The sequence below is a fragment of the Eurytemora carolleeae genome, unplaced genomic scaffold (assembly GCF_000591075.1).
Source record: "Eurytemora carolleeae unplaced genomic scaffold, Eaff_2.0 scaffold401, whole genome shotgun sequence".
Lineage (NCBI taxonomy): Eukaryota > Metazoa > Arthropoda > Copepoda > Calanoida > Temoridae > Eurytemora > Eurytemora carolleeae.
Genome location: NW_019396469.1, coordinates 443,080 through 467,593, shown reverse-complemented (window position 1 = coordinate 467,593; position 24,514 = coordinate 443,080). Strand labels below are relative to the sequence as shown.

Here is a 24,514-nt window from a genome sequence, read left to right as displayed (position 1 = left end):
TGATTTTAAGTTTCCTTCATTTTCAATAAAACATTTCCAGCATTGTTTTGTTCAATTTATTACTATTTTATATTTTGAAATATCAGAACATAATGAATTATTTACATTTTTATTGTTTCATTATTTTAATTCTACTGTATGCAAAAAAACTTGTTTTGTTACCAAATTGTGTAAATGCTTGAAAATATCATTGATTCAAATCTGTTAAATGTCTCAAAATTGTGACATGTTCTAAAATGAAATCAATTACCATTAAAAATTTAAATGCGAAATTACGGGTTGGAACTTTCTTCCCCTGTAATTTGTATGGAAAACAACATTTGAGGATTACTAACTTTTTTAGGGCTTTCCTCCAAAAAATACATTTAAGGCATTTATTTGTGTAACTCTACAATTTTTCAATGTTATCAAATTGCTTTTAATGTTTAGAATTGTGTTAAAATGGTGTGAACTTCTCTAGGAGCCAGGGGGTGAACTGATGAAGGACACTGGTACTGTCTTACCTTTGATATGGTGGAAGAACTAGGATACAGGCAACATTATAATCTTCACTTGACTCCTTCTCTTTAGAGAAATATCCAACAATATGACAACCCTGGCACAATCAACAGCTTTAAGTTGGGGGGTCATAACTTTAACATTATTAATTCCTTGAGCGCTGATCTGTATCTTTTGTATTTAATATCAAGTTAACTCCTATGGATATCTAAAATGTGCACTCAACAAATGAGAGAAAAGTTAGGAATTTTTAAAATGAATGAAATGTTTATCTCTTTGTGGGGACAAAAAATCCACAATGAAGACTCTAGTATTCATAAGGACTCTGTGGCATTGGAACAAATAAATTAATAAGTATTCAAAAATACATTCCAAATCAGGGGTGGAGGGGGTTATAAAAAATGAAACTAATAGCTGTTTGTTTCCTTGCTATCGCATTCACACATAACATAGAAGAGGAAAGGATCTGTGTCGTAGTACAGGGTCTAACCATACAGCACACAACTTTAAAAATAAGTTCAGAAAGGGTGAACCATCCAATCAAACCAGATCTAAATCAAGCATTGATCTCCAGCTTTAGCAGACATAAGGTCCTTTTTGACGTCCCATGGTGACCTTACTCTGCAGGGTTGACTTTAATTCAGGCATCAAGCATTCATCCTAAAATTTTAGTGCCAACATTGGAGATCAAGACTTCAAGATTAACAATACTCCCCACAAAAGTTCCAACCCCAGACCGTTTTAGGTATGTCATACTTCCATTTGCTTAGACTGAGGTAATTGAATAGTGAATATACATTAGAACAATAAGTTAATAACCCACAAATATATTTATAAATAAATAAATCTATCAAACTGTTAAATAGGAAGACGACTGTAAGACTTAAACTAATTTTAAGCGGTCCAATGATCATGAAACACAGCAACTGCTTTAAAACATCAAGTGCACTGGTTACAGGTGGTCAACGATCGTCCTATTCCACAGTTTTATGGGTTTCACTAGAGCTAACAATTGAATGAATGTTTAACAGCAGATTTATCGAGTTGGGTGGCTCCCTTGTGATCTAAGAAAAGTTTAGCAAGCAAACATAGGTTTTGCGCATAAATCTATATCAAGGAATATACATTTTACAAACACTATCTAAATAATAAATATAAATGAAGCTTGACTCTTTGTATTTAAAACTGTCAACACGGCTAATCTACTCGGCCCAATATTTGTGAGGACACATCGCCCCAGGGCAGGTTTTTGGCCATACAAAATTTAGGAAAGCCAATTATTAAAAACTGAAAAATCGGCGAATGAAATGTTTTACAAGAATAAGTGGCTGCTTTTAAAGTCAATCTTAAAATAAACAATTATTGCAAGAAAGAGGTTCGAGAAGCACCTTCGGAACCTTGTACATTATTCTTTGATTGCACAATTTTACTTCCTTAATTCTATTTTTAAAATTTAAAGTTTAAGAGAATATTTTTTAGTATGAACCTTTCTCCCCAAAACTTGATTTAAAGGGAGTGACGGCAATGTATGATGGTTGCACTGAGATTGCAGTATGTTAGAGAAATTTTTTAGGATTTGTTTGATAAGTATAAAACGTTTTAAAGATCTATAATTACAGTGTTTGAGCGCACAGTCGACGTTCAAAATAATCAATTTGGGTGGGTACGTTTCAAAATCGTTTCTTTTAATTATTAAATAACGACGACAAAAAATGTAACAAAAATTATACAGTAAACTAATTAGTTATGTAGGAACAGGTTGAGAAAATAAAAATTAACTCTAATTATCGAAAATAAATAATCTTATTCAAATATTAGTTTCTATATTCTCTCATTATTCACAAAGATTTTCTGCAGATCTTCTTGAATTTTTATTGAAAAGACGACATTTGAAGAATTTGTAGAAATCTGCGAACAAATTCATAGAAAATAAGAAATTCAATTTAAGGATATAACGAAATTATTGATTCTAACAATGATTTACTGACAAAGTTTTGAGAAATATGTTCCTAAACATCTAATTAGTTTACTTTAAAATTTTTACTGTAATTTTGTCGACTTTATTTTAAAATTAAAAAAAAGATTCTCAAACGTAACCACCCAAATTGATGATTTTAAACGTCGACTTTGCACTCAAACTCAGTAATTATAGATCATTAAAACATTTTATATTTCTCAAATGAATCTAAAAAAAATCTCTACAATACTGCAATCTCAGTTCAACTACCATACATTGCCGGTCACCCCTTTTAAGAGAAAAAATTTAATATAAAATAAGAATATAATATGTATATCTTTCCTTGTTTTTACGACCATCAATTTCAAAGAAAGAGATGGATCCTTTTCTGTAGATTTCATTCCCAGGAGGATGCTGAAAATAAAATAAAAAATAGATCAACGTAAAATTAATGATTACTATTGTATAAAGAGCTGCTAAGAATACAATCAAAGTTTTGATCAGACAACTTTGATTTTCTGACTCTTGGATGTAAAATCTAAACTGGAGGAGACATGAGCTCGTACTAGTATCTATGCATAATTTTGACATTACCAATTTGAATGAGCCAAATCAAAAATATGAAAAAGAATAAAAGCATGGATCAAAAATGTTTTTACTCGCTCACTACCATCAAACCCGGACATTTGGATCAACGAGAATCGTGATGTGCTTATATCCTACCTTTAGATTACATTTAGCCAGGTGTCTCTCCAAGCATATTCTAGACTTGACAAACTTGAGACAGAACTCACAGATGTAGATACAAGGTAGAGTTACTGTACAAACCACAAACCAATCAATTCTAGACTTGACAAACTTGAGACAGAACTCACAGATGTAGATACAAGGTAGGGTTACTGTACAAACCACAAACCAATCAATTCTAGACTTGACAAACTTGAGACAGAACTCACAGAAGGTAGGGTTACTGTACAAACCACAAACCAATCAATTCTAGACTTGACAAACTTGAGACAAAACTCACAGATGTAGATACAAGGTAGGGTTACTGTACAAACCACAAACTAATCAATTTATCAATATAAAATATAATCCAAAGGAATTAAAAAATTAAACATCATAATAAATAACTTTGATTTTTGACAATGAGGAACATTTAAAGAAAGTGGCCGGCAATGTATGATGGTTGCACGGAGTATGTAGTATTGTGGACAATTTTTTTAGGATTCATTTGAGACATATAGAACGTTTCCGCGATGTATAATTTCTGAGTATGAGTGCAAAGTCGACGTTCAAAATCATGAATTTGGGTGGGTACGTTTTCAGAATCAGTTTTTTTGTATCATTAAATAACGACGAAGAAAAATGAAGTAAAAAACTAATTAGATGTTTAGGAACAAATTTCTCAAAAGAAACTGGTCATTAGATCAATGTTAGAAATCAATTATTTCGTTATCATCATAACATTGAATTTCTTATTTTCTATGAATTTGTTCGCAGATTTCTACAAATTCTTCAAATGTTGTCTTTTCAATAAAAATTCCAGAAAATCTTTGAGAATAATGAGAGATTATAGAAACTAATATTTGAATAAGATTTCTTATTATAATTTTTGATGATAAGAGTCAATTTTATTTTTCCTCAACCTGTTCCTAAACAACTAATTAGTTCACTGTAGAATTTTGTCATTTTACATATTTTGTCGTCGCTTTATAAGAATAAAAAAAAAACGATTCTGAAAACGTACCCACCCAAATTCATGATATTGGATGTCGACTTTGCGCTAAAACTCGGTAAATATACGTCGTAGAAACGTTTTACATGTCTCAAATGAATCCTATAAAATTTGTCCACAATACTGCATGCATACTCAGTTCAACTACCAAACATTGCCGGTCACTCCCTTTAACCATCTTTCTAACTTTTATTTAATCCCGCAAGGTTCTCATTGGATTTACAAGTTTCGACAACTGAATTATTTTCAGAATGTTGGCTCATCTTTAGTATGTGACAAACTCCGCAGATTACTCTAAATCTAGTGCTTTTTATATCAGCCCAAAGCATTTAAACCCGAGGGTATTTAATTAATAATGATGATAAACTGACGAAAAGAAAACTGTTGAAGGTTTGATTTCCTAGTTCTATCGGATAGGGAGAGAAGTACCAAGGTTTGATTCTGTGTCGTCCCAGTTCAATTAGTTCAACATTCTTCATCCTTAATACAAAAAATAAAGAAATATCTATATTTTTTCTTTCTTTCCCTATCAAAAAATTAAAATTAAGTAAAAATTCCTCTCTTTCCTAATATAAGTTAATCTCTAAAAAATACATTGTTTGCATATTAATACATTTTTCTTCCCAAATTAAATTTTCATCGATGCTGTTAATAGGTGTGCTAGGGGTTCCTAATCCTACCTTGTAATGGCATCATCATGTGTTCCTGGAGCTGCTAGAGATCCTGTTAGTCTAGGTGTGCTAGGGGTTTTATCCTTATCTCCATCCTTCTTCTCACCTCCATCAATAACATCCTCAGAAGACTTAAAAATTTAAACAAATTTGAACATTTTTCAAGTTGATGCACAATGATAAGGTATAAAACATGAATAAAATCCCGCAAACATCTAAGACATTTTCTAATTTCTATTATCAGTGGAAGCAATTTAATACTTGAAGCAATATTGTCAAGCCCAGTACAATAAAACTAGTTCTTTCACATTGTAAGGTAATCCATAGCGGGAAGGGGGTCCTGCAGAACTTATAATCGAGTGAATTTGACTTATTTAAGTACCTGGTTAACATCCTGGGGTTGAGAAGGTGTATCTGCACTGATGCTGTTCTGGGATTTGCGCTTCCTAGCCGTCTTCTTCTGTAAAGCAGCCTAAACATATATTTCTCTAATTAGTATTTATGTTTTACTAGGATCCTTGTTACATTAGAAGATCAAGGTTAAAGGGTCTTAAGTTGTAATTTCATGTGACCCTCCATTTAGGGATTCACCTTTATATATTATTTGATCAATAATGAAGATAAAGAGATATAGTCGTTTTTTAAAGCCTAAAAACTGTTTCATTCTGACAGTTTCCTCATTGTTTCTGGAGCAGAAACCCGAAAGTTCCTTTAATAAAGAAACCACAAATAAAAATAATCAATTTAAGAAAAGAAATGGCTTTGATATCTCATTCAGTCTTGATCAATGATCATACAAAGCTCACTACACCTAGTCCTACCTGGAGAAGATATGGATCTGGTATCTATTCCTAGTTCCTCACTACTGCTAGTCCTATCTTGAGAACTGTTTGTCCTATCTGGTTCTCACTACTTATAATCCTACCTAGAGAAAAGATGGACCTGGTATCCCTGGTTCCTTACTACTCCTACTCCTACCTGAAGAACTGTTGGTCCTGTTATCAGCGGTTGCTCACCAGTTCCCAGCCCTACCTGGAGAACTGTGGGCCCTGTAATTAGTGGTTCCTCGCCACCTGGAGATGGTGGTCTAGAGCTACTAACACTTGCTAAACAAAACATACATTTTAAAAATATTAATTGTATTTAGACGATAAAATCTGCCGTATTTAAAAATGGGAGATCATTTTTTAAATGATGCTAGACTTGAAAATAATGTCTAAAAAATACCTAAAAATACTTTTACCTATATAGAGGATTTAGTATTTTTAGGTTTTCGGATTAGTATGGTATAGTATAATTTTCAGAATAATTCATTCAAGTGACTAAAAGTGTAATTTCAAGTAACCATAGATGCAAAGATGTAAAGAATCACATTGTGGAAGATTTTTTTATTGTTGTCACTTTTTGTTGAAAAATAATCAGTTTTCCAAATTATAAACGTTAATAATACTTGACCAGACAAAGCTTTTACGAGTACCGTTGTAAATCGGGCATTGCCATCTTTGCATGGAGGAGCACTTTAAATTACGCTTACAGTCCCTTTAAACCCATAATTGACATGTACACATGCAAACCTGATAATGTTGTTGCTTTCTTTGGTGTGTTGAATCCTGTTGTGTGACAGGTGTTATTATGACCTTTCTCATCCTTACCCTAAATAAACCATTAATCAACATTAAATACATCTATCAAAATGTGTCAACGTAAGCAACCCAATTATTTATATTTATTACATCATAGACTAGCACAGATAGAAATATATAATAGAAAGATCTGAAAGGGAACACAACATGGAACCCCTTCAAGCCGCAGCGCATCAACATGCAGCACACAGCATGCGTTCATTGTCGAATCTCAATATCTTTTGCACAGGGCATAAAAACTTAATTCAGGTGACTAGATTTAATGAGTAGCGAGGAATATTAAGCCGGCCCCATTTTATATTAATCGTGTAAAGAAGACACTTCGAAAAATGCTTAAACTCAGAATTGCTCTTGGAAGATTTGGAAATTATTTAATAGAAATAGAGCAAAATTGCTGCCCATGTGCCCCCTTACTAATGTGGTCAAACTAACACCTGGTTACAATTTTCATTAAATAAAAAATCATAAGTAATAAAATGCCACACTCAATCTATAGGTTACTAAGAGTAACTAGTGACTATATATTCTACTAACCTGTGCAGATTCTATCTTCCTTGTATCAAGTCTATCTTCAGTAACCCATTCATCTAGTCGCTTATTGTAATCCACATAGTGAACATAGTACTGTAACACACCTTTCACCTGTTCAAATTAAACTTTTATACTCCGATCCTACCATACTATAATCCTACCATACTCTAATCCTACAATACTCTGATCCTACCATACTCTGATCCTACCATACTCTGATCCTACCATACTCTAATCCTACCATACTCTAATCCTACCATACTATCCTACCATACTCCGATCTACCATATTCTGATACTACCATACAATAATCCTACCATACTCTAATCCTACCATACTCTAATCCTACCATACTCTAATCCTACCATAATCTGATCATACCATACTCTAATCCTACCATAATCTAATCCCACCATACTCTAATCCTACCATACTCTAATCTTACCATACTCTGATCCTACCATACTCTGATCAGACCATACTCTAATCCTACCATACTCTGATCCTACCATACTCTGATCCTACCATACTCTAATCCTACCATACTCCGATCTACCATATTCTGATACTACCATACAATAATCCTACCATACTCTAATCCTACCATACTCTAATCCTACCATACTCTAATCCTACCATACTCTGATCCTACCATACTCTGATCCTACCATACTCTGATCCTACCATACTCTGATCCTACCATACTCTGATCCTACCATACTCTGATCCTACCATACTCTGATCCTACCATACTCTGATCCTACCATACTCTGATCCTACCATACTCTGATCCTACCATACTCTGATCCTACCATACTCTGATCCTACCATACTCTGATCCTACCATACTCTGATCCTACCATACTCTGATCCTACCATACTCTGATCCTACCATACTCTGATCCTACCATACTCTGATCCTACCATTCTCTGATCCTACCATACTCTGATCCTACCATACTCTAATCCTACCATACTCTAATCCTACCATACTCTAGTCCTACTAGTTACTACTATACTTGGACCCTACTATAATACTTTGATCCTATTATACTCTGGTCCTAATACCATACTCTGATCCTACTACCCGACTCTAATCCTACTACCCTACTCTAATCCTACTAAACTCTGATCCTACTACCATACTCTGATCCTACTACGATACTCTGATCCTACTACCATACTCCGATCCTACTGCCATACTCTGATCCTACTACCATACTCCGATCCTACTGCCATACTCTGATCATACTACCAAATCAAATCAAATCAAATCAAATCAAATCAAATCAAATCAAATCAAATCAAATCAAATCAAATCAAATCAAATCAAACCAAACCAAACCAAACCAAACCAAATCAAATCAAATCAAATCAAATTTCTAGGCCCTAAGGATGTCCTACTTCCACCATACTTCAAATTCAAGATGATTGTACTAAATCAAAAATGAAAATTTCACTTCAATGGACAACCGACATTGGGACAGTCTACCAATCTCAGATCCCCACGTATTATTCTAAGTGCATAAAATGTTTTGACCAATGTCCATGTAGTCGTTTTTTAATAAAACGTACGATTTTTGACAGAAGGACAAATAGCATAAACTTTTAGACAAAGGAACTGATTACTCCCATCAAACTTAAACTTAATCATTTAAATTATGTTTATCCTAATAACTGAATGGTTTTTACTTTTGCTTTTTCTAACAATGAATTCTTCTAGATTAAATAGCTAAAGTTTAAAATTTCAAAGGTCTAAAGCATCAGGTTTAAAATACAAGGGGACTAGAACATTTTAATTAAAGGAAAGTGTACCGGACACTTTCCTTTAAACAGAATTTGACTTGTCATTAAAACCGTAAATATTGAAGTTTTAACCTGGCGTATACTAATTACTTCTGCTTTCGGCCATTCCTCTGAATTCTTCATTCGCACTGGAAGCTTACACCCCTCCGTGACAGCCTTAACATTGGAAGCATGAAAGGGACGGTACACGTAATTTCAAATGATCCTATATATATAGAATTATGTCAGACTCATAACCTTGCTCTTTGGTCAGATTAAGGATAAATGAAAAATCCACGTTTCCCTGACTAAATTATATCTTAATAGAGATTACTTTGCGCAGCGCAGAGACAATGAGGGAATTTGACAGAATTCAGTACTTTTCAGGAGAGAAAACGATAATTTCCTTAGGTTACTCGGAATAAGATTTAAAGGGTACTGTTGTGAATTTGACATGCGTTGTCTACCATCCCTATACATATCTAAAGGAGAGTGAAGGGAAAATATCGTCTTCACATTCCACAGTTTTATGGCCCCCACCGTAAACAAGGGGTATCATGCTTAATACAAAATCACAATAGCTTTAAGATATTTCTTCTTAAATAAAAAATAAGATACCTGAAGCCCATCTGAAATAATGCTGAGAACATCTTCAATCCTCGACATTTTCCTGAAAATACCTTCATCTTAATAATACAAAATAGAATCACAATTATATATACTTTAGAAGAATACCACCCCTCCCCTTGTTGTTGATTACGCAAACATTTAAATAAATTTTTACTTGTTGTGAAAAATAGTTTTACAACTTAGCCATACATATCTGATCTTATTTAAATATTCTTTTTTACTCTGAGATTATAAGAAAAGAACAATTCTACAATCACTTGAAGAAGAAAGTTCATTTTTATGGAACCTCATAATCATGTCTTAATACCAAGAATTAAAAGTAAAAAAAGGAATTATTTAACGAGATGGAAATTTGTTGATGAATTTTTATACATCAGGCCTTTGCTTTGCAGAAGAATAATTAATCCGTCTTAAAACCATCATATATGTGCTGTATATAGTTTTCCTATTCCTTGATTAGCCATAACCATTACAATTATAATCTTGCTTTCTGACATTAGACACATTTAGGGTGGTCAACTGGAATAGAACAATGAAGACGAAAAGACAAACATTTTATAATGGACGAAATTTGAAATTTTAAACAGTTCAATAATGATTAAAAAAAATCTCAAAATTAAAATTCAATTCAAGTTTTATAACAAACTTGGACTAAATTCTTGTTAATGCTAATTTTTTACTAAAAATACTTATTTTCAATCACAAGAACTTTAAATGGATTAATTTTTTTTGTCCATTCTCTCCCACCCGGCCCCCAGCAGCTACCCTAAAATAAACATGTTCCGAGACTGAATATTTATCTATTGAAAAACATCAATAAAATCTGAAGTAACAGACTTTAAAGTGATGTTTTCTGAAAAACTTTTTAAAATCCATCTTTCTACAAAATATATTTTTTAACCTCTTAGCAAAATAACAAAGCATCCCAAATTATTAAACAATAATCATCATAATTGGTATTCTCATATTCATAACTTTTAAAATTGAATTACTCAAAAAGATTTCTTGTTTTAAAAATGAGTCTTGAGTTGCATTAACTATATTCACAATTTGCACCATTCAGAAAAGAAAATCGAATTGTATTAAATAAACCGACATTTTGCTGCAGAAATTTGTCCTATTAATTTTACATCTGCTTGTCATCTAGATGCTATGAGAGAAGCATAACAGAACCCTCGTAGAAATCTGAGATAACTTCCTCTTCAATTAGTTCTTCAGTCTCTTCGATCTCATCTCCACCAAGATTATGATCAAGAATATTTTCATCTTGGAGAATATGTTCTTCCTCCAGTATTTGTTCCTCTGTAAAATTTAAATAATCATTTCAAAAGGCGGGGTAAATAGTTTTTAGAATTANTGTCTGACAAGAGGGCAAAAATATCTCAGGGGGGTGCAACGCAAAGGAAAAATGTTTTCAATTTGATACAATAATTTTCTTAATCTACTTTATCGTTTGTACCCATTTATCAAGTTATTCGAAGGAATTATGGTATTTGAGACAAAACCAAGAACCTGTTTGATCAAATTATAGATAAAAAGAAAAGACGTTCTTAAAATAAGGAACAAAAACAGGTAAGTTAACCAACATGAGATTTTAGGAAAAAATCTTAAAAAAGAAAGAACTCTGTTTTAAAAAAGGAACATTAGTCAATACAATAATACAAAAAGTAACAACGAGACAAATTGAAATTAAATATAAAATATGGTCTGGTTTAGAAGAAGTTGTTTTTAATTATCCTCAAGCTGGCAGGAAGTTTTTTTCGAATCTTAGTTTTGGGAAAACTGAAGATTTGAGCTTTTTGATCTTGACAAGCATTTAAAATTTACATCCTTTCTTTCCCTGTATTAAAATTAGTATTGACTATTCATGATTCAAAAATTTTTCCGTATTACATTTATTTATAGATTAAATCAAACATATAAATCTTATACCTCCAGTTTTTGTTTTGTTTTGAATAGCTTCTCAAAAACAAAATGTAAAACAGGCAAAATATCTATCTTAATAAACTATAATGTGTGATAAGTTAAAAATCTAGTTTTATAGTCTTCAGTCCTTCAGGTTAAAATTTTTTTTTTGCCTGAGGCGCTTAACGTTTTTGTTCCTATTTACACATTTTTTTGTACCTAAAAAATCTTGCACCCCCCTGTCTTAAATCCTGTATCCGCCCCTGTGAAGTGCCCAGCGTTTCCCGTGGATTTAAAAAAAAACAACTTATAAAAAAGAAAAAACAAGATTTTTGAGAAAAAAATTTTTTTTAGCATATGTTACCCCTGGGTTCCCTCGAAAAATGTCAGCCCATTCGGTCCAACCTTTTGGCCAGCTATAGTGAACATTTATAGGAATGTCTTGTTTTGTTATATAGATATATGCTGACTAGTGACCACTCACCGAAAATTTGTTCTTCCATTATTTCTGATTCTGGGACCTCCTCCTCTTCAATATCTGTCACCTAAACAACAAATAGGTCAAAACATATATCTCTGTTTGAATTATTTTCCAAAGAAAGTGATTTCATTTATTTAGTTCAGAGATCTACATTCATCTACAATCTACAACATTCTAAAAACTTTAAAACGGATTGCCATTCTAATGATATGACTATATAGGATAGAAAAAAATAGAATTGGATAAAATGGGATAGAATAGCATAACAAAGGATACAATGAAATGAAAATGAAAAGAGTAGGATATTAGGATAATAGGATAGGATAGGATAGGTTAGGCTATGATATGATAAGGTAGGTTAGGATAGGTTAGGTTAGGATAGGTTAGGATAGGTTAGGTTAGGATAGAAGGGAATAGAAGGGAATTTTCTAATTTTTCTAATAAGTTTACCTGCTCAACAATCTCCTGCATCTCCTGTCCTATCTGACTACCGAACATATCACCTAGCTGGAAACAATCACCATGCACCTTAACAATAATAATAAAGAAAAATCAAAGTTATGTTGACAATAACAATACAAAAGTCTTTATACACACTTTATTGTTAACAAAGTGTTGGCATTTGGATAACCCAGCTTTAACAGTTCATCCCTATCTAAACCACCCTCCTATTAATATTTTTTTTTATGCTGATCTTAGGTATTTTTGCACGGAGAACCAATTGTTTTTTTTTAGGATTTTAGTCGCCAGATCTTCTAACCCCCAATTCTTCAAAAAATATATCCTTGTATTTATCGAAGCTCAACTTTTTTTTTAGAGTTTTATTCGCTGAAATCGAGAAAATAAAGGATGTTTAGGAGAAAATAATTACATTTTTGGTTAATTGTGTGATAAATAAAAATAATTGGATCTCCACTTTTTTACCCACCCCACCCCTTCCCCCCAAGATCTTCAACACTTTATGCTCGTTATCGTCAAACCATGCTAAATAATAGAAGCGCATGTGCAGATTTGCCAAAATGGAGAAGGACGAAAACTTTGACACGAGAAAGTGGAGTTGAATGCATAATTTAGTTGGAACAGTTGGTTCATCGCTATAAAATAGAGAAAGATTAAGTTTATTACCTCTGAACAATGTCTGTTGAATTCATTCTTCAAATTGCTTGAGAAATTACACGCCTAAAACAATTACTATGCGTTCACAACAGGGGTCAGGGGGTACTCATAAAGAACAAGACCTAAAACTCTTAAATCGGACTGTAGACATAATTTGAAGTGACTTCATAAACTGTGGTATGTCCGATTTTCAACGGTACCCTTAGAAACTTCATTTGATTTAGAATTTTTAAGTTTATCCATGCTAGACTCTTTCAAATTTGTTTTTTTCTAGATGAGTAACTTGCAGAATATTGTTTCAATAGAGGAAATTGTTATAATAAACCACTTTTCAAACCAGAAAAACGACGATATCTTCTACATTACTGATCAGAGACAAGTTAAAAAGGTACGTTTTTTAATGTAATATTAAATAATTAACTACCTTGCAGTTGAATATGAAAGTTGAATGAGTTTTAGCAATGTGTTTCTTGATCGTTATCACATCCTAAAAACATTAATATTTCATCTTAAAAAATATTTTTCTCATCATCAAGATTCTAGCTAATAAGAAACAAGAACATTGAACAACACTTAATAAGCAATCACCGGATGGTTTATTTTGCTACCTGAGCCTTGTACTTGCATTTCCTGCAGGCGTAAAGTCGCTGCTTCTTATGTACTTCAATATAATGCGCCCGTAAGTCAGCTCTGTTCATTGTTCACAATTGTAATTATAATTTTTACAGTTCATAAAGGAAGAACCGGTTTTAAATTAATTAATTAATTAATTAATTAATTAAATTAATCTTCCTGAGAAGGGATAGAGAACATAATTTTAAATGACTAGTCAATTTGTTGTGGAAAATAAGGAAAACATTTAGTCAAGTAAGCTACATAAAAATTCCCCCCCCCAAAAAAAAAAATTTCGCTGATTTTTGAAGAACTATGTGGATTCCTGTTGGTGCACTTGAAACTGCAATCGGTGCATGCGTGTTTGTAATCATCCGTCCGATGAAATGAATTAAAATGCTTGGCGTAGTCATCAACATTCTTCCCTAAACATAGAATAATATTAAACATTAACGTTAAATATAAGATAGATTAAGAATAAGATTAATGCAAGTAGAAAACTGAGGTAAGGTTTTAAGACCGCGAAAAAAGCTGCACATTTTAGACATTGGCGGAGATAAAAAAGGCTTATTGGCACACCTTGCTAAATAATTCGTTTTTAGTTCAGTTATAATTAAACATGGATTAGAAAAAAAAGAAATGGTATAAACACAGAGGTTTTGTACACAGTATCCCCCGCCCCCTTCCAAAAATACATCCCGGTTTAGTTCAGTAACCCCACTGCATCATTATAAATATTAAATAATTACTTACCAACAAAAACACATTCTTTGCAAGGATAATTGGATTTAGACTCATGATATATATCTATATGCTTCTTGACGTGGGAGTATTTATTAGATTTATATTCGCACCAGGTACACACACACTAATCATTATCATCAGTCAATCAATCATTTATTCAATCAGTCGGTAAATCTAAAGTAAAGAGTTAAAGGGTTGTTTGCATTCTTTTTTGACGTTTTAGAACAACACTGATTCATATGATGCAATTAATGAAGGGTCATTTTATACTACGTAGCTAAAGCCTAAAGCTTTATCAACATAAATGACTTAAATTTTGAGCTTTGAGCAATTTTTTATTATTTATAGGAAATTGCTAAGAAGTTCCTGGCCCAACTTATTAATGTTCATATTTATAAAAAATAATAATATCTATTTGTTGGTTGGTCCGATCATAACTCATGAACCCCTTCACCGATTTGCTTCAAATACTGATTGGTTTACTCACTACAAGCACGGAACTGTTCTTGGCTTGATTTTAAAAATTGTTAAGATCCCAAGACAAAGCGGGTGTCCCTGTAGCATTTTCTGTTGTAATGGTTATCACGATCCTTATTATCATGTTATTAATATATCTTATCTAGTTTCAATGTGACCCTGACCGGCTAATCCGGTCAGTTTGATTTACCTGTATATAAATAAATTTAGTTCTACATAAAACGTTGTGTTATACGGACGTACAGAGGGCCTTGAGTTTTGGCTAGAGATTGAAAGCCTTGAGTTTTGGCTAGAAATAGAGTTTGTGAGAATAAATTAGACTTTGAGTAGCGTAATCTCGGGACCTAGATTTATTACATCCCAAGCTATTAGAAGATAATTATATAAAAATGTTATTGATTGATAGATGAGTAATTATTCCTTGTAATTAACTCCTTTGATGACACTGGCTTCACTATACACTGAATCACTGCTAGGATGCATTTCACCATAGTGTCTATTGATCTTAAGTAAATTTAAAATTATTAAATAAAGTAGTTTTTGTTCTAATATTTAGTTTCAATCGTGTTTGCTGCGTAAAAAAATGCGAGTGGAACATGAATAGGAATAAAAAGATTATGTACAGATATTTATTTTGGAAATTAGTTTATTTCTTATATCAAGAACAAAGTTGCATGTACTGAACTGTGTACTAACTAACCTTTATACATTTTGCTATATGCTTCCTGTAAATGTTTGAACTGCTGGTTTTAAAGGTACAACTAGAACAGGAGTAGCTAGCAGCACTGGAATGGTTCTCACGGATGTGCCGCACTGAAAATAATCATTATGTATTTCTCTTGTATTAGCTTGTCTATAGTTTGATTGCATGCAATAAACGAGACTGAACGAATCAGATCCATACTTTTTTGGTCATGAAAGGTTTAAGGCAAGTCAGAATTTAACTTTGACCTTAAAATAGTTGCTGTTTTTTGGAAATCCATCATGAAAGATTCTGGAAAATCTTACATCATCATTGTAAAAACAAAAGGAATAAAAAAAATTCATTATCGTTATTTAAATTTTTTTTGTTGTGAAATATAGATGAATAGTGAATACCTAGATTTTGCTTTTTTCCAAAGAGTTTGTCACAGGAAGGACATTTAAAAATTTGTTTCGAGTTTTCAAGATTTTCGACATAGATGCAACCTTGGCTGCTTCTATCATCTGGGGAATCCTGCACAGAAAAATTAGGTTTGAAAAAACGAGGTTAACAAAACGATAATTTTTGCAAAATTCTAGAAAGACATTTTTCTTAAAAATTTCCCTCCTCCCGTTCTCCCTCAAAATATTTCCTCATGATGAATTTTGAGTACATAACTTTTGAAAAGTACAGTACACTACTATGTTAGTAGATCTACCTCAGAAGTATTCTTCATGATTGGTCTGTAGATTATATTCAAAATCGATACAAAGGGAAAGGTCCCATTTATCACATATCCTCTGAAGTTTGAGAATTTGGACCCCAAAAATTCTCGTGTTTTCCTCATGAGGCTAACATTGAGAGATTAAGAACAAAAATTACTGTAGAAAAAATGTAGTATTGATATTGGGGAGAGGTGACAAAAAATATTTTTTAGGGAAGTCTCAACTCTGAAAATGTACTTGTGGCTAGCTCTAATTAAAGGACCTTAATTTTCGATAGGATATAAGTAAGAATGTTTTTTTCCCTCGCAAAATCTAATTTATTTGGTTATATTAGAGCAAAATTGTTTCTTAAATAATTTAGAACGTGTTCACCTTCACATGAACGTTGAGTACATGCGAGTCCATCTCATCAGGCTGGGTTGACTGGAAATTACAGTTGATACATTCTAAAAGTAAAATCATCATTAAAAAGATTTTTTGACAAAACGTCATTTTCCTGTATTTAAAAAATTTACATCTTTAGGAAACAAATAAAATATTTATTATGAACTAGAAAGTTTTCACCAATGGGATACTTATTACACTAAAAACCATTTACATTTCCCTATAATTAATTTAGTGAGAAAAAAAAACTTCAAAACTCTCTTTCCTCACTGGGAAAAATTATCTTTTAAGGATTTTTAAGGATAAAGAGGAATGTGGTTTTTTGCCTGTGAAAAAGTTAAAAAATACAACATGCTAAAGTCAAATCTTAATTTTCTAAAATTTTCATAAACTAGTACTTTTTAGCAAATTGTACCTATAGTTGGAGAATAAAGATCTTCAGATATTATCAATGTTTTCTCCGTCTCCTCTTCAAACTTCAATAAATCAAGGATTTTAAACGGATAGAAGACGAAATTTAAGCAGTGCTTAGGATCCGGATCCGTAAAAATATGCGAATCCAATGGGGCATAAAATATCAATCAAATCCTGTCGAAAAAAAAATTTTGTTCTCCAAACACAAATCTAAACGTTTTTTTATCAAATTACGGATTTGGATCCATTTTTTTCCGAGCGAATCTATGATTAGGATCATGATCCGCATCCCATAAAATGGATCCTAAGCACTGCAATTAAACAATCTTTTGAGTATTTCATCTGATCATAAAGCCAAAAGTAGCATTTAAATCAATTAAAGTATATGGGCTCCGTGTAAAATACACAATTTCTGTTTATTGGACCAATTAGAATCAAAATACTCAACTCGCCTACATATTCAAAAATGAATACCTATATACATTTCTGAGGAAAATAAAAAATATTGCAGACATGTTTATTTAAGAGATTAGTAGACATAATTTAAAGTGGTATTCACAAAGGTCCAATCAAAATCTGCCCGAAAATGAGGAATTTATCCCATTCTGTTTTAATTTTTAATTATGATTTTTTTAAATAAAAGTGACTTTTGGATTGGAAATAAAGAAACAATGGAGACAATTAAAATTGTTAAAATTAAACATTTTTGAAGCTAGAAAAACAAGATTCTTTTCATATTATTCATTCGTTAAAGGTTTTAAGGATACCGTTGTGAATTGGGCATGTCATTCCATAAATGGAGTCTCTTTAAATAATTAATATTCGTAAGGTATTTATTTTAAACTAACCTTTTTAATATGAACTGTGTTGACGTGCTTATGGATTTCTGCTTTACTTGAAAATCTAAAATAATAAAATCCATCGGTATTCAAAAACACTTTTAGATAACAAAAAGAAGCAATACTGAATTGGAAGACTAATAAAAAATTGCGTTGAACTTGATATATCAACCAAATTTTTTTCCAGGAATTATCACAGAACAAAAGTAAAATTGAGTTTTTTCATCCTTCTGGTATCCGTATAAAAGTTCAAGGTTAAGAAATAGAGGATTTTTGTAGACGCAAAGAGTTTTATAAAGCCATCGTCTAGCTATTTTTTTAATTTCTAGTTTGTTTTCCCATTTTAAACTTTCTAACTTTTGTTAGATTTTACTTGTTTTCTTACCTTATTCCACAGCTTGATTTAGGGCAGATGTGCTCTTGTTGAACTGCTTGTACTTCGGATTTAATAACAACTGTACGGATAAAATGATTTATAAAATCAGAAAATAATCCTTTAAAGGAAGTAACGTCCTAATTTCAAGTGTCTCCATTTAATAAATAGGATGGGCATGCTCTGATCAATAATGTGATAGATATGGTCGTTTTTTAGCTTAAGAAGTGTTTAATTCAAAAAATTATTTCTTATTGTTTCTGCACAAATGCGCAAGATACTTTAATAGATTCCCCCAAATAAAAATAATTAAAGAACCCCTGGCAAATAAGACATTTTGTAATATCTCTTTCAATATTAATAGCAGCCGGTTCTATTTTTGAATGTAGACTCATATAATTTGTTAGGAGCAGGATATGAAGTCAGATTGTCGATATCTCTTTCCGGAGTCTTGGAACCTCTAAAAAGTGACCTCCGTCGGCTCCGATTTTTTTGTCTCCGGCCTCGTTGGACATAAATAGCCCATTTTTTAAATATATAATCCCAATGACCCCTAATATACACAAAAAAAAATATTTTTTTTTATCAAGTTTTTGATCGTCAAAACAGGATGTCAAAAATTGCTTTTTTTGATTTTTTTTTAATTGCAAAAAATGACAAGTTCTGATAAAAAATATCGGAGTAAAAGAAAAGACATAATATTATTTATATTATTTTCGAACACATTGATGAAAAAAAAAATTTCAAAAAATTAATTTTTTCGTGCTTACATTTTTTTTTTGACAAATCACCCTTTTTAGGCGTTTTCCTCCCTGGTGGCTGGTTCTTATTTTAAAAATAATGTTTTATGATTACCTAGGAGCAGGAAATGAAGTCAAGGAGGAATATGCCTAAAAAGGGTGATGTGTCCAAAAAAAAAGTATTAACTCCCCGTAGCCCAAGAAAAAATTAATTTTTTGAATTTTTTTTTTCATCAATGTGTTAGATAATGATATAAATAATATTTTATCTTTTCTTTTACTCCGGAAATTTTTAGATAATGATATAAATAATATTTTATCTTTTCTTTTACTCCGATATTTTTTATCAGAACTTGCATTTTTTGCAATTAAAAAATGACGCAATTTTTGACACCCTGTTTTGACATCAAAAACTTTCTATAAAATTTTTTTTTGTGTATTTTAGGGGTCATTGGGAGTATATATTTAAAAAAAAGGGCTATTTATGTCCAACGAGGCCGGAGATAAAAAATCGGAGCCGACGGAGGTCACTTATCAAGGTTCCAAGACTCCGGAAAGAGATATCGACAATCTGACTTCATATTCTGCTCCTAACAAATTATATGAGTTTACATTCAAAAATAGAACCGGCTGCTATTAATATTGAAAGAGATATTACAAAATGTCTTACTAGCCACGGGTTTAACAAAAAACATGGATAGCTTATTTATATTTACCAGACAAAGTGTTCAATGGTACCCTTGTAAAACGGACATACCATTCTTACCATGGAGTGTGAATTGAAATTAGAAATAAAAACTTTTCTTTACAGAGTTTCCAAAAATGTGTTTACAACTAAAGATCACTTATTTTTGAAGATATCTAAAATACAATAACTGAAAGAATATTAAAACCGATGTAAATGTCAATTTAAAGTAATCTTTATTTTCCTATGGTTCCGTCGTGAGAGGATTTTTGTATATCAATTAAACGGTCAGGCTCTAAGTAAAAACAAAATTTAGACCTATGAGAGAGGGGTCCAAAATATGATTTTAAAAATGAAGCCCCTGAGGGAGATAATAATTAGGGTGTTAAAAAACCAGCAAATTGGAATTTTTGTTGGCACTGATCAAATTCAGGTAAGAAATATGTCGTGCTAACAGACTTTTAATGTTTTGATGATTGGAACTTGAGTTTTAGGTTACGAGGTTTCGGTATTGTTCCTCTCCATTAATAACTAGGCTTTTAGAGCGCTTCGCGCCTATCTTCTATATTATTTGTAAACATTTTCTCTTTGTATACATTGTAAAACAAAACCAAAACAAAATTTCGCGGATTTTATAAAAAAAAATCGTGGATTTTTTAATTTTCAAAAATCGAGTTTTGTTTTTGGTAAATTTTTGAAAATTCGATCATCCATAGACCTTCCCTGGGCCCGATCGGTTTAGCCGTTTTGACGTTTATTGGATACAAACAAAAAACAAACAGACACCCAGACAAGCAAAGTATATATCCGTATAATAAAACAAGACATTCGTATAAATATGTTGCTTAATGCGTATAGCCGGCCAAACGGCTGGACCGATTGGGCTGAATTTGCTTGTGGACATTTGTGGGTGGCCGGGGTTAGGCTAAAAAAAATCGAATTTTTTTTCAAAATTTTTTTCCACGGGCAACGTCGGTCCCTTCAACTAGTATATAATAAAGAAGATGGTCCCCGTGAGACAGTAATATTTAAAAAATTTGTTCTCAAGGTATACATAAGAATAAGATATGAATAGTTTATACTTTATACCAAATAAAAGTTTTTAACTAATGTTAATTGAAAGTGAAACAAAAAATTTAAACGGGTGAGGGGGGGAGGGAAGGTCTGAATTTTTTTCCTATACTTGTTCTAAGCGGACTGGTTTCTCTTAGATTCTCAACCTAGAAATAAATAAATTTTTACAAGTTCACACAAACCCTTTTTCTTGCTTATTTTCTATTAAGATATAAGATGTTGTATTTCATATCATATCATATCATATCATATCATACAGCTAGGGATGCGTCCAACAGCTCCTTGACCTACAAGGGGTATGCCATCACAATCCCCTATAGGTGAAGGCTTTTCAGCCTGACATAGTTTAAATCCTAACGTCGGACACACGACCAAATTTGAGCCATGTCACCGGTCTGATTCCTTTTGTCAGCTAGTTGCAAAACAGTTGTATTAAATACATATTTAAATGCTGACAGAGAGAATCTCCCTCCCGGTTAACTGAGTGTTTAAAAAAGGGTATTCAGGAGATGAAACGAATAATTTTAAAATGAATTGATAAATAAGCTTATAATAAGTTATTGAGTTATAGAGAAGTGATTCATAAAATGAACCGACAAATAGATTATATGATAAATTATAAAGTTCTATAGATAGTGGGATTCATTATCGATTTATAGATAAGGGATTCATAAAATGAATCGACAAATAGATTATATGATAAATTTAAAATTATATAGAGAGTGGGATTCATTAGATGAATCGACAAAGAAATTATATGAAGGGATTCATAAAATGAATCGACAAAGAAATTATGTGAAGGGATTCATAAAATGAATCGACAAAGAAATTTAAACTACCTTTACATCATTATGTTCAAGGTCAACCTCCTCCTCTTCTTCCTCGTCATGATCATCAGAGAGGTCACTCACCCGCTCGAAATGAATTTGTACTTCCTTAATGAAAACTTATTACTTGAAAAGTTCTTCGAATTTAGTATAGTCTGAAATATTTATTGCATACTTATTTTGCAAAAATGAAATTAAATATCAATGTGAAAAATTTAAAATATTCAGCGATTTTTCCCCACGTATTTTCTTTTTTACAAAAACAATTTTAACTTAGACTTTGATGGAACTATGGATCCAGAGTGATTACTCTAATGCATGATGTTAAAACGATAAATTCGGTCACGGTAGTTGGGGCTACTTCCACTTGGGCATTCCAGTATCATTTGCACATATCATGCTATTTCTGTGATCCATGCACTCTAGAAGGATGCAAGGATAGCAGGGGGGGGGGGGGTGTACCTTTCGCATTCGTGCTATTAGGAAGGAATAATAGATAGATAGATAGATAGGAAGACCTAAAATTGTCAAAAATTAAAGTCTATTATTATTCGTAGAATTTGAAAAAAAAGAGAAATAATAAAAGAAATAAATAAAAAATACGAGATTTTTAAATTAAATTTTAAGTTTTCTCATTTAGGAAAGAGTGGGGTATCATAAAAGTAAGTACAAAGACTTGAACGCGTAAAAGATGGAGGCCGATTGAAGATAAAATGTCTCGACAGCCATAATGGCCCGCGTGGCGTTACTTTTTGGTCATCGTTAAAAAATGTGCATAGTCTCTACTTGGCAACTGCACTCATTTTCTGAATGTAAGCAAATAGACAAGAGGGGAGGGAGAGGGAAGGAAACGGGATTAGAAAGAAGGAGGGAGGTTGGGTGGTGCATGGTGGAGAATGGGGGTGGGGCAGAGAGAATAGACATGGAGCCTATCAACTTCTTCACTTAAAACCTGCAGTTCTCCTGAATCAACCGAAAGAATAATGAATATTCGTATTTACACCCAACCCCTGTGCCAACAGCGAATTTAAAATTAGATNTCTTTCTGATCATTTTATTAGCTTCAATATTTCTTTCCAACAGAACGATTTTTGGACCTAACCCTTAAATATTGTAAAATAACTAGCCTTAATTCGTTTTGAAAAATAATTGAAATCAGGGTCATGTCGCAAACATCATTTGCTGGGACAGACCTCCTTTAATGTATGGTAAGATAAAACAAATTATTCTAATCTAAAATTTTGTTGAATTGGTTTAAAAATTACAATATGCAAGCGTCCATTTTTTAGTATACGGCTATATGACAGGAGAAAAGTAAATTATATTATCATAAATGAAGCATGTGTTCGATAGTTTAAATTTCATTAACATCTTTTAACTAAAGATATTTCGATATAAGATAAATGTTTAATTTGATTAGTTGTTTCCATTCAGAAAAATAAGCACGGTTGCCGCGGAAATTCTGTTGCGCAGAGTCAATGACCAAAAAGTAACCCTACACCGGCACGAAGAGTCCTGAACCTCGGTCATATTTTCACCTGTCCTCCGTCATCTACTGTCTTCAAAGTCATCCCAGCCTCCAACAACTTAAAGCAGGACATGTCCTCAGAATCCTAGAAAATCAGGATCATTTCTAAAATAGTTATCTCAAAAAATGACAAGAAAAATCCATTTTTTAAAATGGAGATATAAAATTAAGTATTAACAATGTAAGGGGTCTTTCCATCCTTTATTCCAGAAATATTTTTGCGCGCATCTCAAAATATCTTAATGAACAGTAGCAAAAACAAAAACTATTTGACGATTTCTCCTTTTCTGGGCCAATCGTTTAAAAAGAAATAGCATTTTTTCTTCAAGTTTTTAATTGCTTTTCAGTGATTTAACCATTATTTTTTTTAACAACCTCCGAGTCTGGCTGAAACTCGTCAATAACGTCAAAAGGGTCCATTTTTCTCCTCTTTGGGGGCATTTTTTACAATTCTGAAAAGATATGAAAATAAAATACTGTTTTCTGTATCAAAGCGTAAAAACCAGGTATCTCAGGTGTTGTAAAATCACAATAATTAAACTGTTTAAAATATGCACGATCCTCAACTCATCATCATTAAGTTTCCTTGATAGGTTTTCATGTTGGATTGATTGATTGATTAGAATCGCATGGTAAAGTCAACCAACTGGATAAAGTTTGTATCTTCCTTCTCCTGAAATATGAAATAATACTGAATTTTACGAATTTTTGTTTTTCACTGGAGAATCAGTATGGAGAGTAGTTGGTGTAGCCCCCGCTATGAGCATTTAGTGAGTGATCAAGAAGTAATTTAAAATAAAATTATAAGTGCTTCACATTCATGAAACCAGGTTACCGATACAGGGGTTTTCAAAATTAAACCCGGTTTATTTTTAAATTACGGGCTTTTATTAAAATTATATTATTTTAACCTGAATTATCCCAGAGAGAAGAAGTTTCTGCACATCTTCCTTCCTCACATCATAACTTAACTCCTGAATTATACAGGGGTGTATATTATCTTGAAAAATCATTACCCCACCCTCTAAAAATATATGCTTGCTCGAGTGTCAAAAAAAATTGCCTTTTCCCGCTGAATTAGGGAAAATAGATGATTTTGGAAGGAAATAACTGAAATTATTTGGGGAAAAATATTAAACGTAGGACCAATTTTTCTTTTCCCCCGAAATTCTAAAAATTTTATCATATGTTAAAATAATCAACCCCATCCATGAGAACCCAACCCGTCAGAGAATGAGCTAAGCCACAAAAGCCTATGTACACCCTTCCACCCCATGACATGCAAAGGATGTAGTTAGCAGGTCAGACAGGATTAAAGCCTGTCAGTGTAAAAAATAATAGTAAATCTGCATGGGAACCCGACGACATGAAATAACAACCTAATTAAAAATCCCTGAAGGCTTTTCGAAACAAACATTCATAAACTGGGGAATAATATATTTTAAAGACTACCCC

The 24,514-nt window shown here is 32.2% G+C and overlaps 3 protein-coding genes across 13 annotated transcripts in view; all 3 read right to left on the bottom strand.

Annotated features, from left to right (window-relative positions):
- LOC111703878 (histone acetyltransferase Tip60) overlaps window positions 1–9,530 on the bottom strand; it is a 15,452-nt gene extending 5,922 nt beyond the window's left edge. For 3 of the 4 annotated variants that reach the window (XM_023475958.1, XM_023475957.1, XM_023475956.1), the window contains exons 1-13: window positions 9,442–9,530; window positions 8,917–9,000; window positions 7,042–7,149; window positions 6,439–6,517; window positions 5,843–5,970; window positions 5,247–5,336; window positions 4,874–4,995; window positions 4,594–4,673; window positions 3,179–3,273; window positions 2,798–2,869; window positions 1,555–1,605; window positions 924–983; window positions 504–595 (exon numbers count right to left, since the gene is read on the bottom strand). In XM_023475958.1, coding sequence (XP_023331726.1) covers window positions 504–595; window positions 924–983; window positions 1,555–1,605; window positions 2,798–2,869; window positions 3,179–3,273; window positions 4,594–4,673; window positions 4,874–4,995; window positions 5,247–5,336; window positions 5,843–5,970; window positions 6,439–6,517; window positions 7,042–7,149; window positions 8,917–9,000; window positions 9,442–9,489 — 1,109 coding nt within the window. In that variant the 5' untranslated portion in view covers window positions 9,490–9,530. The remainder of the gene's footprint in view (window positions 1–503; window positions 596–923; window positions 984–1,554; window positions 1,606–2,797; window positions 2,870–3,178; window positions 3,274–4,593; window positions 4,674–4,873; window positions 4,996–5,246; window positions 5,337–5,842; window positions 5,971–6,438; window positions 6,518–7,041; window positions 7,150–8,916; window positions 9,001–9,441) is intronic. The other variant, XM_023475960.1, reaches the window with a different exon arrangement.
- On the bottom strand, window positions 9,494–23,522 carry LOC111703876 (zinc finger Y-chromosomal protein 1-like). 8 transcript variants are annotated; one of them, XR_002765701.1, is made up of 21 exons: window positions 23,435–23,522; window positions 23,070–23,144; window positions 21,544–21,639; window positions 20,808–20,850; window positions 19,875–19,925; window positions 18,218–18,287; window positions 17,842–17,896; window positions 16,995–17,055; window positions 16,568–16,641; window positions 15,887–16,004; window positions 15,489–15,601; window positions 15,209–15,292; window positions 14,321–14,435; window positions 13,893–13,992; window positions 13,564–13,645; window positions 13,380–13,442; window positions 12,965–13,018; window positions 12,290–12,367; window positions 11,843–11,903; window positions 10,316–10,755; window positions 9,494–10,219 (listed from the first exon to the last, which is right to left on the bottom strand). XR_002765701.1 is itself a non-coding variant. In XM_023475953.1 (20 exons), exons 1-20 carry the CDS (start codon window positions 23,498–23,500, stop codon window positions 10,604–10,606), a joined length of 1,611 nt encoding a protein of 536 aa, XP_023331721.1. In that variant the 5' UTR covers window positions 23,501–23,522; the 3' UTR covers window positions 9,494–10,603. The 8 variants fall into 8 exon arrangements, 2 of the variants coding, with proteins under 2 accessions (XP_023331721.1, XP_023331723.1); XR_002765704.1 differs by having other exon boundaries at window positions 10,338–10,755; XR_002765702.1 differs by having other exon boundaries at window positions 9,494–10,253; window positions 10,355–10,755.
- The window catches only part of LOC111703880 (uncharacterized), a 6,531-nt gene continuing 5,526 nt past the window's right edge, over window positions 23,510–24,514 (bottom strand). Inside the window, exons 9-10 of the mRNA XM_023475962.1 lie at window positions 23,971–24,033; window positions 23,510–23,732 (exon numbers count right to left, since the gene is read on the bottom strand). Coding sequence (XP_023331730.1) covers window positions 23,679–23,732; window positions 23,971–24,033 — 117 coding nt within the window. The 3' untranslated portion in view covers window positions 23,510–23,678. The remainder of the gene's footprint in view (window positions 23,733–23,970; window positions 24,034–24,514) is intronic.

What these genes read in the sequence shown, in the direction of transcription:
- LOC111703876 (XM_023475953.1), bottom strand. Translation starts at nt 23,500, where the DNA reads ATGCCCCCAAAGAGGAGAAAAATGGACCCTTTTGACGTTATTGACGAG. An exon ending in ACACAGTTCATATTAAAAAG is followed by an intron (nt 17,056 to 17,841) that starts GTTAGTTTAAAA and finishes GATTTATTGAAG; the next exon opens with TTTGAAGAGGAGACGGAGAA. An exon ending in AGTTTCAAGTGCACCAACAG is followed by an intron (nt 13,646 to 13,892) that starts GAATCCACATAG and finishes AACAATGAACAG; the next exon opens with AGCTGACTTACGGGCGCATT.